Source organism: Chenopodium album, chromosome 27, assembly GCF_948465745.1.
Source record: "Chenopodium album chromosome 27, dcCheAlbu1.1, whole genome shotgun sequence".
In the NCBI taxonomy this organism is placed as follows: domain Eukaryota; kingdom Viridiplantae; phylum Streptophyta; class Magnoliopsida; order Caryophyllales; family Amaranthaceae; genus Chenopodium; species Chenopodium album.
Window position 1 is genome coordinate 31,453,801 of NC_137860.1, and position 20,892 is coordinate 31,474,692.

Below are 20,892 nucleotides of genomic sequence, written 5' to 3' on the forward strand. Positions count from 1 at the left end.
ATGTTGACATCACCACTGCCCACATATCGCTTTTTTAATAAATATTTTCCCGCCTAAATGCAATGATGATATCATCTTTTCTATTTTTATTTTTTTGAAGAGCTATCATATTTAACATTATTGAAATTTAAATATTAGAAGCTTCTACATTACAACTAGAATTCATCAATTTAATATTAACTAAGGAAACAAATCATTTATAAAAATAATGTATTATTTTTTATACCATGCAAATAGGCATATCAGGTTCTGAGCACTATTTACGACTCCCAAGGCCCTTAAGGCATAATGGTTAAGGAAGAATTAGATGGTTTCGGGAGCACTATTTACGACTCCCAAGGCCCTTTTGGGAACCAATGGAAGTACTTAGATGCATAATCTCGCCGGGTGAAAAAATGATATACGGAAGCCAAATATGAAGGCTATAATACACGAAATCGGAACGTCTTAACCTAGTTGTCGGAATTTCACGGAACATTACGGGATGCATCCCATGGTCATATGATATTGTTTAGACCCATATACGACCATTATTCAGTTACGTAGAGGCCCCGTGAAAGCTTATAGCCAAAATAAGAGGCGTAGACGAAAATGATTAAATTGACTGTTTTAAGACAAATTGGATGGTTCCACCCACCCAACTGGACTCCCGGAGGGTATTAGGGACTATGGTAAACATCTCGACAATTTTTATTTTCGGGCGAAAAATGGTCAAAAAATTCCAAAGTTGAAGGCTAATTCACGCTTTTTGAGGAATTTTAGAGGTTACGGGGCTAGGTGGCGAAAAATGTTGAGACCCTAGGGGATATATCTTAGGGTCATATAATGTCGTTTGGAACCATATATGACCATTATATGTTGTCATGAATGTCCGCGGTATGCTTGAGTTCACGAAATCGGTGCAAGTTGCGAACTGGTAAATTGTTCGTTTTAAGGCAAATTGGATGACTGCACCCACCCAAATAGACTCCCGGGGTGTATCAGGGACCATGGTAAGGATCTTAGCAATTTTTATTTCTGGGCAAAAAATGCTCAAAAAATTCCAAAATTAAAGGCTATTATCCACGTTTTTGAGGAATTTTGGAGGTTACGGGGCCTGGTGGCAAAAGTCTTGAGACTATAGGGGATACGTTTTGGGGTCATATAATGCCGTTTGGAACCATATATGACCATTATATGTTGTCATAACTGTCTGTGGTAGGCTTGAGTTCACGAAATCGGTGCAAGTTACGAAAGGGTAAATTGACCGTTTAAAGGCATATTGGATGGTTGCACCTACCCAAATAGACTCGCGGGGTGTATTAGGGCCCACAGTAAGCATCTCGACAATTTTTATTTTCGGGTCAAAATAAGTGGAAAATTGTTTAAAATTGAAGGCTATAATACTCTATTTGGATCAATTTTTGACTTTTTTTTCAAAAAATGAATTAAATGTGTTGGATGAGTCATGGGGTCAGATAAGGAGGGTTGAAACCATAAGACACCGATAAAGATGTCCACAAAATACCAAGGATGAGTTATGACTCTACTTCGAAATTCATAAATATATTGATCTCATATAAGTGTAATAATGTGATGTAACTTGACTATAATGATGTCATATAAGTATATTGAAGTGATGTGACTTGACTATAATGATGTGACTTGGGAGTCGTAAATGGTGCCCGAAACCCGGACACAGTTATTGAATATTAACTAAGGAAACAAATCATTTATAAAAATAATATTATTTTTTTACAAATATTCCATGTTAACACGTAGTAACAATTATATTTAAAATAAAAAAGAGTTCACAAATCTTTCTAAATAAATTTGGTAAAATTTTAAAATAATGTGACCTGTTTTACAATTAGAAAATATATTACTCAAAATTTTTTTAGCCTGTTTTACTTTTATTTATTTATTTTTTGACAACATGCCTACTTTTATTTAGTTGTGTATTAGAAACTACAATTAAAATATGCAAATACCAAATCAATAATTCATTATTTTTCGACTAATTTATGATTATAATACTTCTCCATCAATAATCTACAACTATATATAGCTATAGGTCAACGTGCATGGCACGGGATCTAACCTAGTATAAATAATAAAAATGAAAGGAGTGCAATGCAGTCAATTGCATATTGGTTATTGATGTTTATACTTCCTCCGTTAACTATTATTTGCAACATATACTATAAATGAATGCTAACTATTATGTGCAACAAATGTTTTATTTCCTTTTTAGGTTATCATTTCTCTCTATCTATTTCCTTATCACGTGCACCCAACTTTCCATTTTACACTCACAAACAACTTTTGCCTAGGAGTCCGCAAATACCCCTTTGTTGCAAATAATAGTTAACGAAGGAAGTATTTGTTTATGGTGCTCAATCTGGTTCACCTTTTGGACTAATCCGGATTGGAGATCAGTTTTGGGTGATTAGGTTCCAATCCCCACCGTTGTGGAGGATCGAACACGGATTTAATCCGATTGTTGATGGTTGGTTATACGATGATGGTTTTTCATTGGAAAAACAAAAACCATAAAAAAAATCTCACGCAAGGCAATCTTACGTGCTGAGCTATTGAGTGATGACGATGCAATTTCAGGAACACACACCAATATTAAATTTTTTCTTTTTTAAAAAATGGCGATGAGAAACACTAAATTCAAGATACCAAAACACGCACTCACAAGTCAAATCTGAATATTGACAATTGTAAGTACAAATTACATCAAAATCACAGATTTTTGAGCACCAAAATTTGATAAAAATGGGGATTTTGGTGGAGATTCTGAAACACCCAGATGAATTATACCCACTTTTGAAGTTGAAAATGGCGGTCAAACAAGCTGAGAATCAGATCCCACATGAACTTCATTGGCGTTTCTGCTATTCTATGCTTCACAAAGTTTCTAGAAGTTTCGCTCTTGTTATTCATAAACTTGATCCTCAACTTCGCAATGCTGTAAGATCTTCAATTTTGTCCTTTGTTGTTGTTGTTACGAGTTTTTATTATTACTCCTTCCGTTCCTAATTGTTTGAGCGTCTGTCTTTTTTATTCGTGTCTGAATTATTGCTGCACTTCCTATTTTGATATCGAATCGTTATTCCCTTCAATTGTTAGCCACGACTCGAGTTATGCTTTGCTTTATTAAGTTTTGGTTGCGTGAAGTTGATTAGAGTGAAAATTGGTGGGAACTAAAGTAACTTTTGCGAGAGTAGAGTTGTGGTCCCCATGTTCAATTTCCGGATGGGGCAATGTACTTGACAATCAGCTTCACATTGCTGTAAATTCTCCAAATTATCCTCTTTTACTATTGTTGTTGTTGCCAACTTTGTACTTCATCCGTTTCTAAATAATTGACACGCTCCCTTCTACACATAGCTTAAGAAAATAATAGATGGGGACTATAAAATTGAGTTGTTAAAGGTAAGGGATATGTGAGAATGAAAAAATGTCAGTGGAACCTGATGAGTATGGTAAATACTAAATAGTGGTCCATTACCATTTGTAGTAATGAGTCAATTATTTTGAAGCGGCTAAAAGAGAAAAGTGTATCAATTATTCCAAAACGGGGATAGTAAATGTTTGGGCACTTGTTGTCTTTTAGTTTTTGAAGTTTTGCAACTCTCCCCATTCTTATATCAAACAATTAATTCCCGTAATTCTTTTGATTGTTTGTGTCAAATCATATTTTACTTATTAAGTTTTAGTTGAGTAAAACTACTTGCAACATAAATTGGTGGGAGTTGTGGGACATAAATAAATTTTGCAAGAATAAAATTTGTTGGGATTGTTTATCACAAGTCCCACATAGAAAGAATAAGGAATAGAAAATTTCTTTAAAAGTGAGAGCACACTCTATTATTACGAGGTTTTTTTGAAAGTTTCCAAAATCAACTCCATGTATAGCGGACAATCTCATACTAATATGGAGTGAACTCAATGAAGGAAAACATACCGCCCAACAAGAAGTACCAGAGCCATGTTTGTGAAGCGATCTTGGGCTGTATTTAAAATGGGGCAAACTTAAAAGGATAAATGAAGTACTTTTATTCCATTCTATTTTTTATGGCATTAATTTGTTTTATGATTAGTGTTTGTTATTCTTCTCTAATCACTTCCTCAAACTGCCTAGGGACTATAGGTCAAGTAAATAATAAGAGAGAGAGGCAACCATTCTCATTTTATAAGTATCTATGCATTATTTCAACCAATAATTACCAATAAGTAATATACAAAAATTTATATACCAAATTTTGCTTATCATTTTAAGATCTTTATTGTGTTAAAAATTTACAATTTACAGGTATGTGTCTTGTACTTGGTCCTTCGAGCCCTCGACACTGCAGGTTTGTCTCTTTAAGCTCTACAAAATTTTGTACATGCAAGCTATAACCCGATTCCATATTTGATAAGTTACACATGGTATGTGTCAAGTGTTGGACTCACATTCTACATAATTATCTCTATATATCTTTGGTCCAATATAAAGTGTCAAGTCTTTATGTCAATCTTATGTTAAACATGGGTATGTGTCAAGAGCTGACTCCGATTTTATTGAAATATTTCCATATTATTTGTCTAATACAAAGTGTCAAGTGGTCTTATCCATATTATGTTAGACATGGGTATGTGTTGACTCTGGTTTTAATGAAAATATTTCGGTATTCTTGATCCAATATATAGTGTCAAGTATTCATATTTATATTAGACCATGTGTTAGGCAATATGATTTGATCAGTTTTGAGGTGAATTGAAGAGTCCGTTCAACATAACATGGCAATGTCATATATATTGAAAGTTGAACTATGATTTAGTATAAATTTCATCTTTTTCTCTTATTGGTTTTTGGCAATAATGGACAGAGGATGATACAAGCATAGCTACAGATGTCAAATTGCCTATTTTGAGAGCTTTTCACCAGCACATATATGACAGTGACTGGCATTTCTCTTGTGAGTCAACTCATAAACTATACTATTTTCTAGTGTGTGATATTGTATGGTAGAATGTTTTTCACTTAAATTTCTAATGCCCTGTAATTTTTTCTAATTTCTTAAGCAGTTCCTTGATTTTGCCATTTCCTAGCTACATTTATTTCACATATTAATATGATATCGGTTCTTTTGCTCTGTGTTCATTTTCTGCTGTACTAAGGTGGTACAATGGACTGCAAAGTTCTGATGGATGAGTTTCATCACGTCTCAATTGCTTTTCTGGAGCTTGAAAGAGGGTAAGCTTCTTATCTCCCAAATTTATGTCTCCTTCCAAAAATAAAATTTGCTAGTTGCTACATATACATTAAAGAGCTTTTATGTTGCATAATAAAGTCTTGTTAATTATTGAAAACATAGGTGAGTAGCTTGATGTAAGTTTCTTTACTTTTCTTCTTAGTTAGGACTAACATCTATGCACAATTCCTGCTATCAACATGTATGAGCAATTTTTTTAACGTTGTTATTGACTGCTTATCTGTTATAGTGTATAGTCCTAAAGTCCTTTCCTTTTTTCGCAACATAGCTTCATATCCTGTTTGCATACTATTCACTGCTTGTTGATTGCCTGATTCTGTTCCCTCCTCTATCATCTGAATATTTTAGCTAGTTTGGTCGAAGTTTGGTCAAATTTAAATATCTTTTAAGCACTTGCTTTAGTAAATGGATCAGGATGAAATTTGGCTCTATCCTTTAAAACATCTTACCTTTCTGTGTCTGATTATTAATGTTAGTATCTTTTGATATTGCATGCTGAGTAATATATATATATGTCTGTGCATGATAAATGACACCTTGGTGTGTACATTATCCTTGCTGTGTGGCCTCTTGCAGTAGCTGCCTTATGGAAAATATAAATGTGTGACTAGAACTTTTGATCTAATGCATCGATAACTTATTAACTATATATGTCTCAGCTTATTGACTTATTGCGCATTAGTTGTGCTCATCTCAAGTTTTGTGAAGTCCCAGGCTCTGTTACATTGTTCTGAATTGTTAACTTGCTCTGATTTATGTGTGAGCTACTTATACTCCTGGCATCTGCAGTTGCCAGGTGGTTATTGAGGATACGATCAAAATGATGGGAGAAGGAATGGCAAAATTCATCTGCAAGGAGGTTTGTGTATATGCATTACCAAAGGACTTACATCTAAGAATGATTTATAGTTGATTGATTTCCTTCCTAGCTAGCCTCCCCCAGTTTTTCTATGCACAATTGCTGAGGCGAGAAAACATTTGCTAAGTGATGAGTTATGCCTATATTATATAATTTCTTGATACCTGAGTCCACCTAAATCTGCTGGAAATCCAAAGGCTTTGACTTTACAAATATTTGCTAAAACTGTGGGACTTAACTAATATTCCAACCCTGGTGTATTTACATCTATATCTTTGATATTTAACTGTTCCTTATATGGCAGATAGAAACAGTTGGTGACTATGATGAATATTGCCACTATGTAGCAGGACTTGTTGGATTAGGGCTGTCAAAGCTTTTCCATTATGTTGGTTCGGAGGATCTAGCTCCAGACAATCTTCCCAATTCAATTGGTTTATTTTTGCAGGTATTAGTTTCAGCCTTAGCTGCACTGCAACCTTCTCGGTCTTCTATATTGCTCTGTGATATCAAATTAGATAAGCATTATGATGTTACATAACAAAAAATCTGTTCATATTGTGCAGAAAGTAAACATTATTCGTGATTACCTTGAAGATATAAACGAGGTTCCAAAATCTCGCATGTTTTGGCCTCGGGAGATTTGGTGTAAATATGTTGACAAACTTGAAGTTAGTAATGTCTTTGTTATTGTAGTTAGCTTGTTTTCTGCTCTTATCATCTTATTAGAAATTATGTAAATACAGGTAATTATGATGTGCATAAGTAAATTTGAAATTACTTGCTCAAAACAACTTCAAGAAGCTTGACAAAGTTTGTGAAAAAAAATTTAAAATATTGAAGAATTTCTTGAATTGTAGCAACTTTAAGTTTGAAATTCAACTTCTTCTGCAGGATTTGAAATGTGAAGGAAACTCGGAAAAGGCAGTTCAATGTTTAAATGAGATGGTGACGAATGCCTTGTTGCATGTGGAAGATTGCCTAAACTGCATGTCTGCTTTGCGGGATCATTCCATACTCTGGAGCTGTGCTATTCCTCAAGTATGAGATCTCCTGAATCAGCTAGCATTCTTTCAGCCTCTGATTTTCATATAATTGTTTTGTTAATAAAAAATTCCAGATTTTATGCATCACACAATTAAGGAGTACTTTGAAACAGCAACAGATCTGTGTCATAATATTGTGCTTGAAAAGGCGGATTACTCTGTTACGGAGTAAATCATTTTTATTATTTCTGCAGATTTTAGTTGTTATTTTTCAAGAGGCATATCCCTCACCGTAAGCTTTTGATACCTGTCATTATAATTTCATGACATTCTTCTTTACATATCTAGATTATGGGCATTGGAACTTTAGCTTTATGCTACAACAATAATCAATTCTTCCAAGGTGCGGTAAAAATTAGACGTGGTAAGTACTATCAGCTCCTTTTTTCCTCATGTATCTGTTATGTATTCATTCTAAGAAATGACATACAATACATTACTGCAGGTTGTTTGTAATGTTTTAGTGGTTACCATAAGAGCATTGTCTCCTTGTGATGTATTTGCTATATCTGTATTTGTGCATATTTGCAAATTAGGTCTTGCTGCTGTAGTTTTTGATCAGACGAACACAATGGCTGATGTTTATGGCGCCTTTTATGATTTCGTCTCGATAATGAAAGCCAAGGTAATGCCCCAGAAAAGCAACAACCATTGCATGTATTTTCCAATCATCTTCATGATAAACAATAGGCTATATACGATAATCCTATTTTAGAAACCGAGCTAGATTGCCCTTCATTATGTTTACTCTGACATCTCTACCGCTCCAATGCTATTACTAGACATAATTTTCTATTTAGTTTTACACAAATCCTCTTTTGTAGGTTGATAAGAAGGATCCAAATGCTACAGAAACACTGAGCAGGATTCAAGCAATTCAGAGGATTTGTAGGGATTCTGGAACTCTAAACAAAAGGTGATTACAGATACATACTTTCACTGAAACCATGTACATTTTCACAATGTATGATAAATTTCTATCTATGTTGTTCCTCAGGAAATTGCACATTTTGAGGAATAAGTCAGCATACTCTCCAATCTTGGTGAGAACTTTTAAAATATGCTTTGGTGACTAAATTAGAGACTGACCATAATTTCTCTGCAGATAATGGTGTTCTTCGTTGTTATAGCAATCATATTTTCTCGCCTGTCTGCCAATCGACAGATTGATTAATTCTTACTCAGTGGTAAGTTTAGCACAACTAGACTTGGATGTCATATGATAATATGCTTATGTAGTTATGTGCTATGATAATATGCTTATTTGCCTAAGTAGTTAGGCAACTAACATGGAATGAAATGAACTAAGTAGTAAGTACCATGAGCAAACCGTAGTTATACTGAAGTAAGGACATAATCAACATCTCGCACATGTTGCCTAACTATTAGGCAGACATCATCCAGAATCATGTCATTAAAACTAATCTTACATGCCAACATTTTTTAACATATGTTGCTGCATTTTTGCAGGTATGGCTTCATGTGCAGTTGTGTGGTGTGTTGTTATAAGAGTATACAGGGATACTTTTGTTCTCTAGGTTCGAAACGAGCTCCTGAATCATAGAAGCAAAACAAAATATATATTGCACATAAGTCACTCATCAAGAGGGGAACGATATGGCACACATCGTCATTGATGGTTTGTAGCTGCTTTTTAACATTCTAATAAGTTTGCTTGTAAGTTGTAAGTGCTGCTGATGTATTTTATGGACCATTTTTGTCATTGTTCTAGTTTTGGCACAAACTTAAATTTATCATTTTCTTTTAGTCCATTTTAAAAAGAGACGACAATTCTTCATTCCTTCTTTTGTTTGGCACAATTTGTATTTATTGGGGAGCATTTAATTACTATGGAGTACTTTTTTTAAATCAATTTTATGATTTGCCAATACTCATGAGGTAATGACTGGTTGCATGTGAGAATTAACAAAAATTCAAGGCATGTGGGACATATTTGAAATCAGTTTTCAATTTTCAGATGAAAAAATATCATACTACCACCTCCGTTTTATATTATTTGCAGCGATTTGACATAAAGTGTGAGTGAAAACGTCTAATCGTTGCAAATAATATGGAAACAGGGGTGGTATAATAATTGGGGTAAAAAAAATTGACATTCTTGTTATTACTTCATAATTGTTAGAGGAATAACTATCGGTAAAAAAAATTATTCCGTATGAAACAATGATGTAACGTTGAATTGATAGTTAAGTTTTTACAGGGTACCTTTCATTTCAAGGTCATATATATATTCACTATTTTAGAGTGACAATGTTTATTTTTTCAATGTCGGTAATGTGAGATGAATGGACTAAATGGAGTATGATTATTGAAAAATGAGTAGACCAACTTTATTTATTTTTGTTCAAATAATGCAAAAGGCACTGATTGCTGAGTAACAAAAAAACAAAAGGCAGCACTGCAGCATACACTCACATTGTGAACTTACTTCTTAAATAATAATTGCACTCTATTACTGATCAAGTGATCATAGCTTAATTATACTCTATATTATACATTGAAATATCAGATTTTGAGCAATAACCAGTTCTTAAATTTGATAAAAATGGAAACTTTGTGGGAGATTTTGAAATACCCAGATGAATTTTACCCACTATTGAAGGTAAAGATGGCTGTTAAAGAGGCTAAGAAGCAAATCCCACCTGAAATTCACTGGGGTTTCTGCTATACTATGCTACACAAGGTTTCCACAAGTTTCTCCCTTGTTATACAACAGCTTGATATTGAGCTTCGCAATGCTGTGAGTTTCATCTCCTATCTTTTCTCCTTTCTTTGTGTCAAATGTATTAAAGTATTAACATGATTATACTAAGTATTCTATACATGTCAACATGTGTATATATTTATATATTTATATGTGTTCTTTTGGAGCAAATGTGCAGCATGCTCTCAAATGTACTCCTGTAGGTTTAATTTGTGCTGCTTTGTTGTATTACAGGCATGTGTCTTTTACTTGTTCCTTCGAGCCATCGACACTATAGGTTTGTCTCTTTAATCTCAACAACATTGTATAAAAGATTAAATGCAAGCAATTACATGAACTATGGAATGCGCTTATGCTAGACATGGTTATGTGTCCATGTGTCAAACTTGGATATTATATACATTTTTACATATATTTGGACAATTTGGTCCAAGAGACTAAAATGTTGTGTTGATATCAAGCTGAAATGAAGTGTCCGTAACAACATTGTAACAATCATAACCTGCAATAGCATGCCATACATGTTTTTAGTTGTTTTTTATATCTACTTGATGTATGTGTATCTTATCTCTCGTTGCTTTTTGTTATTGATGGATAGAGGATGACATGAGCATAGCTATGGATGTCAAAGTACCTATTCTGAGAGCTTTTTATCAGCATATATATGATTGCGACTGGAAGTTTTCTTGTGAGTGAACGAAGTTTTGCACAATTTTTCTGTCCAAATATTGGTCTATGGTCTTGTAACGTTTTTTGTTGAACATTTAAATTAAATCAGTGCATATACATATTGTTCACCTCTGATTATCTAGTTCTGTATTAAGGTGGATCAGGGGACTGCAAAATTCTGATGGATGAGTTTCATCATGTCTCAACTGCTTTTCTGGAGCTTGATAGACAGTAACCTTCATATCAATCTCTTGAATTTTTATCGCCTTTCAATAATATGATCTTTCCAAAGCATGCAATAACTTTAGACTTGGTTAATTAGTAATGGTTTAATATGATTTATGACAATATCCTGCAAGACTTCTTACCGATTTTCAGTGTCAAAATATTCATATGTGCATCTCCTGATGATATTGCATGCAATGTGATCATATGATATTGATTGTGTAAAAGGCACATTGTTTTTTCTACTGCACTAATTACACATCCAACTTTGTATTTATGCTTCACTACTCATTTCGTTGGCGATCATGTTAAGCTTGCAAAATCCCAGGCTGATTCATTGTTCTGAATCTTAAATCTTTCACATGCACCAACTTATCCTGGTTTATCGAGTTCCAATGGTATGTTGTGAGAACTAAGTTGTGTCATCTGCAGTTGCCAAGTAATAATTGAGGATATGATCAGACAGACTGGTGAAGGAATGGCAAAATTTATCTGCAAGGAGGTTTGTTGCATTATTTACCTGCTTTTTTGTAGAATAATCTTTCTGCTTCCCTTGTACTTTCATATTAAATTGCTAGATACCTGTGCATTTGTTTACAGTTCCACCTAAATGTGCTGGAGATCCATTGCAAACTGAATTTTGTAACATAATTCTCTAAAAGGCTGTTCTGCCAGAGCTGAATTTTGGCCTAGTGCCCTAGGGAATGATATGAAACAGAAACCGTCCTTATTTTGGCCTCGAGGCAGGAATTTTTCTCATTGTATGACCTTATATGTAGACTTATAAATATGTAATTTAGCTTATGTTTTTACAAAAAATCAAATTTGGGATACAACATAGGTGATTTTTTTTTTCTTTTTTTTTTCCAGATAAAAACAGTTGGGGACTATGATGAATATTGCCACCATGTAACAGGACCTATTGGTTTAGGATTGTCAAAGCTATTCCATAACCCTGGTTTGGAGGATCTAGCTCCTGAAGATCTTTCCAATTCAGTGTCTTTATTTTTGCAGGTAATCCGATTCCTTATGCTTTAGAATCTGCATTACACCTTTCTCTGCTACATGATATCATAATTTTCTATGATGTTACATGTAGTGTAGTGTCTGTCCATATTGTGCAGAAAACAAACATGATTCAAGATTACCTTGAAGATATAAATGATATTCCGTATCCTCGCAAGTTTTGGCCCAGGGAGATTTGGTGTAAATATGTCAACCAACTGGAGGTAAGTCATTCTTCTGATTTCAACTGGCTTTAAATAAAAATTGGAGTATTGGACAAGGTAAATGTGATTTAGTATGAGATATCAATGTCTTGAAGAAGAGTACGTGGGTGACGAATTTCTTGATCAGTTGTGACCTAAACTTGTTTTAAAATTGTTGTGCAGGACTTGAAATGTGAAGAGAACACAGAAAAGGCGGTCCAATGTTTAAATGAGATGGTGACAAATTCCTTGTTGCATGTAGAAGATTGCCTAAACTACATGTCTGCTTTAAAGGATCATGCCATTTTTCGGTTTTTAGCTATTCCACAAGTATGACTGACTTCTGAATCACCATATTTTAGCTGTTATATCAATAAAATCTTTCTCCATATGCACTTGATGCCTGCTTATAGTCGTCTAGGATAAATTAAGGCAATTAAGGCAGATGTTCTATTACTTATCTTTAGCATCATAATGATGTTCCTCTGTAATTTATGCGCGCTAGATCATGAGCATTGGAACTTTAGCTTTATGCTACAACAACAGTCAATTCTTCAGAGGCCCAGTGAAAATGAGACGCGGTAAGTTGAGCCTGTAGTAAATTGTTTTTTACATGATCTAATTTTCTTTCTGTTTTTTTTTTTTTTCCCCTTAGAAATGATATTTGTGTTGCTGTTTCCATGACCGCACTTTGATGTTATTGCTATGTTTGTATTTGTGCAAATTAGGTCTTGCTGCTGTAATTTTTAATCAGACAAACTCAATGTCTGATGTTTACGGCGCCTTCTATGATTTCCTCGCATTGATGAAATCTAAGGTAATGCTCCATAGGAAACAAGTCATTACTAGTATCCCCTTCGGCTTTTGTCTATAACTAACAGACAACATGAATGGAGATCATTATCAAGAAATTGAGTTAAAATAACATTACTGTCTTTTAATATTCTAATCTGATCAACTTATGCAAATCCACTTATGTAGGTTGATAAGAAGGATCCAAATGCCACAAAAACACTAAGCAAGATTGAAGCAATCCAGAGTATTTGTAAGAATTCTGGAACCCTGAAAAAAAGGTGATTCCAAAATCCTATTCCCACAAAAACAATGTAAGTTTACAACATTTGATTGAATCCCAGACCACCTGCATTTTTTTTTTTTTTTTTCAGGAAATTGCACATTGTGAGGACTAAGTCAGCATACTCTCCAATCGCGGTAAGAACTTTTAAAAGTATGCTATGGTACGGTGTTTCGATCACTAAATTTATTAACCATGATCTTGTATGCAGATGGTGTTGTTCTTCATTGTTCTGGCAATCATTTATACTCGTCTGTTTTCCAACCAACAGAATAACTAAAATATTACAGTGGTACGTATAACACTACTAGTACACTACTAGATTTAGATGTCATAATAACGAATTGCCTAACTATAGTTAAGCAACTAACACGGGGCTAAATGATCTAAAATCCTGCAATCAGCCAAGGCTCATGCCGTGAAGGCTAGAGTTACATTACATGCCAATATACTTCGTATTGTTTTTCACTTAACCTGCATTTTTTCAGGTATGGCTTTCTGTGCAGTTGGGCGGCATGTTGTGGTATGGGTTCCCTTACTTTCTCTAAGCGTGAATTCGTGAAACCAAGGCTTTTTTCAAGTAACTGCCTCGAAATAATAGGGCAAACTTACTATTCACATTGCTACTTCGATTGGATTTTGGAAGGATTAGTTATGGACATCACCCCTCCCAAAAAAAAATAAAAAAAAAGTTGGGAATAAAATAATACAAGTAATGCTTGTTGTTTGATGTATATTTATTTTAAGCTTAAACTATATTGTAGTGTTATATAAGAAGGGTTACCCTATTATATTTTCACCTTTCAAATTAGGATGTTTTTGTACTTTTGCTCAAATGCATTTTGTAACACGAAGTACAATATAAAGCATCCATCAATAATGAATATTATATTTTTTTTTTTAACCATGAGATGAGATAAATGAGGTTTAGAGGTTATGTATACTTTTTCCATCAATATAAAGCTCCATTCATTCATTAATTCATTCATTCATTGTGGAGTAACAAACACAACACCAATCCAGTAGTATTACACATATAAATTCGACACAGTCTCGTTAATCGATTCACTTTCACTTCTTGTGTCATGATGTCTATGTCTTCCTCATTCTAACGATTAATTATGGGAATAATCAACAACACCAATGAAGATAAGGATTCCCAGCACACCTTAATAGGACCCCAGGATGCTAAGTTAGCAACTATTATAATCATCTCTTGCAACTATTATAATCATCTCTTGCAACTATTCACTAATTATGCAACATAGATTTTGAAGTATCAGTTACACAAGTATAATAGCAAGAGTAACAAGTATCAGTTAGAATTTGGTAATGAACCAAAAAAAAGAGTAGAAGTAGGCAATAAATCAACAACAGAATTAAAAAAACAGCATATGAAAAACTTGAAGTATCAGTCACACTTGCATGACATCCTTCCAGTCATTCCCCCTCCCACTTCCGATGTAGACGATACATGACATATACTTCTATAAGATTGCACAAAATGTAAAAGAAAAAAAAAATGGGGAGATCAGAAAGTAAACAAAAATGATAGCTACATCATACACTACAGTAAACCTACGGCAATTGTTCCATTTATATATCAATCAAACAATGAATTTTGGGCTTTGCTGTAGAGTTGAAAACCTGAAACACATTACAAACAAAACCTTTTTCGGTTTCAGTTACCCAGACGGCAGACGTAGACTTCAGAAAACTTCGGCGATCTTGCTTGCTAAAACACGTTCTCTTCTTTCAATGTATCCGTAAGGAAACCAACCGGCTTTGCCTTTGCTTTCACCTTCAGCCCAGCCGTTGTTGGATACCTGTCAATAGCATAGAGAGGTTTTGATTTGAGTTTTTACTTGAAGTTAAGCCAAGATATTTAGAAGGAAAAAAAATAAAAAACTACTACTGCCTTTTTTATATCATTAAATGTGACACAATATGTGATTATCAGAATGTTTGTTATGCTGAAGCTCAAAAGCTTTGCTCTTTTCACATGAAACACTTGTCTAAACTAATGTAATTCTGAAATGAATTTGGTAGCCCATATCTGAACATTTCTTCACAACTCATAATACTAAGGATAAGATTGCAATGCCTAAAGATGCTATAAGTATAGATACAGCCAGCCAGATGATTAGTCCTTAGTTTATGTAACTATGAGGATAACAGCATAATTACCAAAAACAAAATTCATTCAAGCACATAATTTCAGATGCTTGTGACAAAATAATTAATCACAGCAGCAGCCAAAGAGTCAAAATAAAAGATAAAGATGTAAGCTACAAACCTTTCGAACAACAACATAATCCCCTATTGACAAATTCAACTCAATGTCAGATTCTGCTTGGTATGGGCATGTGACCTGCAAAATGAAAATATACGTTACAATCAGAGGAAAATCATAAGGGGAGGGAGAGTTACACTCAAAGACAAATTACATTAATTCAGCTGCATAGTTTAGCAATCAGTATAAAGTGGGCTCAGATTGCTATCCATTAAGCGTCCTGATGCAGCATATGCTGCTGTACATATATTTAAGAAGTACGCAGTAATAAATTGCAATACATTCATCACATGTACACTACATAAAATTCCAATTCAACCTCTTCATATACAAAAGGATGAATTGTAACAACCTTTTGATCAATGGAAGGCCTCTATTTCCTTTGTAATTTGACATTTAAGAAGATGATAATATCTTCTATACTATATTCAACGTCCCTCACACCCACCCTCCCACCAGCCTTTGCTGAGCAAAGAAATTGATATATGCATACTTTTAAGCCATGTTTTCACTACATAATAGAACACAAGGTCAATAGTCACTAACCTCTCCTAGGAAATAACCCATGCTGTCAGTTGTACCATTCTGAGCCTGAGATGCAAACCCACCATTAACTTCTTCATATGCTGGGGGTGGTGATACATTATTCTCAATACTTGGGCTGGGGGCAGCTTCTATACGTTGTCGCTCTGATATCATCTATACATCACCAAAAACTAAAGCTTGACCACTTTGAAAGAGAAATGAAAAAGATTGCAGACTCAACAGCAGCATAAATAATACTCCACATACACAAACTAAGATGAATTGTGGATACCTCGCCTTCAAGCTGTTCAAGTATCTGGAGAGCTCTTTGATGGTAGGCACGCTCTGCTTCCACCTTATATATTGTGGACAGGGAAGGGAAAAAAAACTTAAGGTTCAAAACTTCAACCTTATGACATATGTGTACTGTATAAAATTTATATCCTGTAAGAAAGAGAATTCCTTATTACCATGGCAATGAGTCGTTGAAGAGTCAATCTCTGTTGTTGACCCTCAACAGCAGCCATTGCAGAGGCAGCTTCCTTTCCCAATATCCCCATATTAGATTTCAAGTCGTGAAGCTTTGACTCAGCAGCTTCTAACTTCATAACGATTTCTGGATTTCCTGATGCTTCTCTAACTTTTGCCTGGCGTTTAGAAACTTCAATTGCCTGTCTAGGTTCAAGTTAGATGAATTTGAAATCACAGACTTTCCATGTGGTAACGACAACGTATTCTTCCAAGCTCTAAATTCTAAGATAATAGTGTAATTATTTGTAATACCTGAGCTTCAGCTTCTTGTCGCATTCGGTCATATCGCTGAGCAAGATGTCGAGCATCTTCTAAGGGAGCTCCCATAACCATTGCTCTTAAGGGCTCCGCTACCTAGTAATAAAAAGAGCTTAATAAATATCTTATGGAAATAGATATAGTGTGCTGTTAGAAGACATTATATAAGAAACAAATACACTTTTAAAAAACAACTAAATCACTTAATCAGTCATGAGAAATTGGTGACACACTTTTTTAATTATTCTTCGTTTTATTCTTGATAGTGACACACTTCTTTAGGTGGGAAGTTGAGAGAGAAAAGGCTCCAAATAGATTATTTATGTTTTGGCAAGGTATAACTCGTATAAGGGCACCTAGACACTGTAAATTTATCTCTTTGCCTTAACTTTGCTCCCATTTTTTAAAAATAAAATAAAAATAAAATAATTATAAATTTAATCTTCTATTTAATATAGCACCTAGGCCATCTATACAAGAATAATTAGAAAAAACAAAGTTTATGTTGCACTCTCTCAAACAGAGTATGCTGTAAGCCTGTAAAATAAATAAATTTGTATACTTAAGACTAAATTTCAAAGTTCAAACAATATCTAGACTTTATGCATGTGTAATAAAATATTAGCAATACACACTCATACCGCGTCCCTATACCCATGTCCAGATCCCAGGCAGAGTCCTCTTGTTCCCAATCTGTAGAATTTCCATATCGGACACCAGGATTTTTAATCGTATCCAACACTCCTACCCCAGTCCATACATAAATGAGTACTGCTACCTTAACTGAACAATAGCATTATAATCGAATTGTCGGTTAAAGGATTAATGTTCTCAGTTATCAAGGTAGTAAAGTCCAAACTAGAAAATAATAAATATAGCCAACTCTTTTCAGTAAATCATTGTTTATATTCTCCCTCGCTGTTGAAAAACATAGAAACAATGATTGTTAGAGAAGTGATGGTCAGACCTGTGTACCCAGAGCTTTTAATAAATTTCCGCGCTCCTTCTCCATCTGTGCACGAGCTCGGGAAAAACTAACAGCTGCTTTGGACAATGTGCTACCACTAGTGCATGTATTTTCACCACCATACTTCCTGCTATCCTCAGACAACTTTGTTCCTAAAACAAGTGGCACACAATGACTAATGAACATAAGAAATCAAAAATATTGCTTTCCAAGTGAAGAGGGATTACAAACTGATTATATGGGTAGAAAAATACCAATTTCAACTTGCTTCGATCCTGTAACAATATAACCTTCAACTCCACGCACAATATCTCTTTGAAAATGCTGAAACATGACAACATTATAATGAGCAGAAATTTTAACGAGAAAAATTTAGAGATTTCCAAGGAAAATCAGGTAACCTTAGCAGCTCGTGTTGATATGTAAAGCTTCTCAAGTTTCTGATGCTGATGAAGCTCTGCCTCATCTGTGACCAAATTATCTGAATTATATCCTCCACCGAATTGCTTGAAAACAGCCTGCAGTAGGGATACAAATCATTCAGATAAACACATCAGTCACAGAGAAGACATTTGTTTAAATTCAGCGATGGAAGTGTCAACTGATGACAAGTATGCATCTCGCTAGAAAGTAAGCAGGTATCTATCCCTTCTTAGCACTTTTTTGGAAATATGGGGTATACAGGTTAGCAAAGAGGGGGATGTATTATTTGTAAACAAAGGTTGTTCTTTTCACCTTGAAAGATCACTTTTCAGGGTAAAAAAGTCTAAATAAGAACATGTAAGGGCCGATCAGTAAATAGAAGTTCAGGCATGGCCGCATGGGTTACCAATTTCAATTTACAACTAGAACTAGGTTTCAAAAAGTTCAGGTATTACAAATAAGTTTATATGAGAGTTTTTGAGTGAAATAACAAAACCTAAAAAGCTCAACGTCAGCTTAATTCCAATGTCACAAGCAAAGAAGCTGAAATCAATCGATCAGAATAATAAATAGTTGATTGTTCCTTTTGGGTGCCTGGCTAGGTACCAAGTCAAACAAACAGAGTATATATGAATATATCCATGTCTTGCTACAGAGGTCTAGAGAATTTACGAGTTCAGGTACCAAGATTTGTTAACTAAGTAAATACCACTACTTGACTAAATGTTTTCAATCAATTTTACTAATTGGCTACATCATTAAATAGCATCCTATAAAAGAAGATAGGAAAGTTATCGGGCAATAAAAACAATTCTGCTGTCCTACTTGCATAAATGTCGTTCGAAGAGGTTCGGTAGTGTGTGTGTGTGTGTGTGTGTGTGTGTGTTTTATGAGCTTCATATTTAGAATGTTATCATCAACGTACTGCAGTGTGAAAATCAGACCACCACTCTCCAGTCAAACATGATAACTGATCTGCGTATGGTTGTAGATGAAATAATATATTCATGAACAAGTGAAAAACCATGAAGCAACTCAGCAAGTGCTCACTGATAGTAAACAGACCCAGCTTCAACATCCTGACGGTTCAGCTCACTTACAGTGTAAACAGCGGATGTGTGATTAAAATCCATTCCTCGATCTTATATACTCTCCATGAACTCGATGTGTGGTATTTGAATGATTTGACACAACAAGATCAATGCAATGTAATTCTTTTACAACAATTTCTCTACTTCCACACCTAACAGATGTAAAGATGATATTTTCATTGGCCAAGCTCAAGCTCAATCTCATACACTCAATATACTATCAAATTCTTCATATGTTCAAGTTCAGCTCAATTACATCTCTCGAGACTCTATTCAAAGCAAGTGACAATTCAAGCCAATAGATGATTGTTCACACACAGGGGGATAGTCTTTCTTAAACCAAAAGGCCTCAGCTTGTAAATTCGGACGATCCAACAGACCAACACTCCAGGAAGGAGAAGAAACTAACAAACTAATAATAATTTGTATATTACTAGTCTTTTCTCCTTCAATGTAAATATGTAATAAGGCTAAAATAAATTCCCGAAATTTAACTCGCCATTAACCTTCGGAAAAAGCAGTCCTTGCAACATTCTGCTGGTCAAAATCACCTTCATTATACCACCAATGCAATGTAAACTAGCTCCAAAAAGTCCTCCAGAATCAAAACCCCTACTTCGTCTCAACGGATCCTTCATCTCTCATCAATCACAGTATACTAATTCATTGATATCAAGAAACTAACCTTAAACAGATTAATTAAGACTACTCTAATCTGATCCAAAATCGCCGACTCGTCTAAACTTGATCGCATTTCAGTTCAACACCAAAAGGCATAAATCAATTCAATTAAACTCAAATCAAATTCATACTTAAGATCGGAAAACCTAGGCAGATCGATCAAATTACTCAAATACCCCAAAATTTGCAAAAACAGTCAAAATGACGATCTCAATTTACAAATTGAATAAAATTAAATCACAAACAAATAAATCAAAATTGAACATAGATAGTAAAAATTTAGCTAAAAAAAATAAGAAAATGAGAAAAGTGGATCAATTAAAACAAAGAATGTATCAAAAATTAATGATTTGAGGGTAAAATTAGGGTTCAGACAGAAGTAATTAACGAGAAAATAATTCAAAAAAAAAAGAAAAACCTGCTGCTGCTTAGCAACTTGTTCGCGGAGGCGAGTAGCTTGCTTTCTGATAGCTTCCATTAACAAAATTCAATGTGAATGTCTGTGTGTTTGTTGGCTGCTCGCGGGAGAGAGAAAAAGGAACGTTGTAGAGAGAGAAACAAACAAAGACGAATCAGAGATTTCAAATCATAACCTTTTTTAGTATTACATCCACTTTTTATTTTTATTTTTAATTTTTATTCATTTAAAACTTTAGACATGGATGTATAGAACTTTTGTAGTACAAGCAGATTTTTTTTTTATTTTTTTTTTTTTTTTATTTTTTTTTTTTTTTTTTTTTTTTTTTTGTGTGTGTGTGTGTGTGTGTGTTGCTGTACTAATTGAATACTAAAATACAAAAAATAAATTAAAAAAAAATTGACAAAACATGCTAAAATAAAATAAACAAATACAAGTCAAAACTTTTTATGTACGTACATAAAAGTGCAAACTTTGTAAAAGTTATTAAATGGAAGTACATTTTAAAATAAAGCAAAATTTGGGTTTATATTTTACCAAAAAAAAAAAAAGTACATTAGATGAGATGTGATAAAACTTGCATTAATGTGCACATTTCAAATATGAGTTCCTTATAATATGTTTATATTATTGAAGAATGGAGCTCATT

The 20,892-nt window shown here is 34.1% G+C and overlaps 3 protein-coding genes across 3 annotated transcripts; 2 read left to right on the forward strand and 1 right to left on the reverse strand.

Moving 5' to 3' along the window:
• The first annotated feature begins 2,653 nt into the window (after window positions 1-2,653).
• Window positions 2,654-8,987, forward strand: LOC145619079 (squalene synthase 2-like). Its single transcript, XM_081673678.1, has 14 exons — window positions 2,654-2,958; window positions 4,304-4,346; window positions 4,863-4,952; window positions 5,155-5,230; window positions 6,039-6,108; window positions 6,413-6,556; window positions 6,675-6,779; window positions 7,003-7,149; window positions 7,443-7,518; window positions 7,691-7,779; window positions 7,979-8,070; window positions 8,152-8,197; window positions 8,260-8,341; window positions 8,625-8,987. Exons 1-13 carry the CDS (start codon window positions 2,764-2,766, stop codon window positions 8,326-8,328), a joined length of 1,242 nt encoding a protein of 413 aa, XP_081529804.1. The 5' UTR covers window positions 2,654-2,763; the 3' UTR covers window positions 8,329-8,341; window positions 8,625-8,987.
• Window positions 8,988-9,720: 733 nt separating this feature from the next.
• On the forward strand, window positions 9,721-13,604 carry LOC145620050 (squalene synthase 8-like). The gene is made up of 13 exons (XM_081674705.1): window positions 9,721-9,915; window positions 10,114-10,156; window positions 10,478-10,567; window positions 10,704-10,779; window positions 11,206-11,275; window positions 11,644-11,787; window positions 11,898-12,002; window positions 12,165-12,311; window positions 12,487-12,562; window positions 12,710-12,798; window positions 12,963-13,054; window positions 13,148-13,259; window positions 13,545-13,604. The coding sequence occupies exons 1-13, from the start codon at window positions 9,721-9,723 to the stop codon at window positions 13,602-13,604; spliced, it is 1,299 nt and encodes a 432-aa protein (XP_081530831.1).
• Window positions 13,605-14,426: 822 nt separating this feature from the next.
• LOC145619422 (SH3 domain-containing protein 2-like) lies at window positions 14,427-20,400 on the reverse strand. Its single transcript, XM_081674108.1, has 10 exons — window positions 20,244-20,400; window positions 18,032-18,148; window positions 17,885-17,954; window positions 17,631-17,782; window positions 16,658-16,759; window positions 16,345-16,545; window positions 16,167-16,229; window positions 15,896-16,048; window positions 15,353-15,427; window positions 14,427-14,882 (listed from the first exon to the last, which is right to left on the reverse strand). The coding sequence occupies exons 1-10, from the start codon at window positions 20,301-20,303 to the stop codon at window positions 14,766-14,768; spliced, it is 1,110 nt and encodes a 369-aa protein (XP_081530234.1). The 5' UTR covers window positions 20,304-20,400; the 3' UTR covers window positions 14,427-14,765.
• Between the last annotated feature and the right edge of the window lie 492 nt (window positions 20,401-20,892).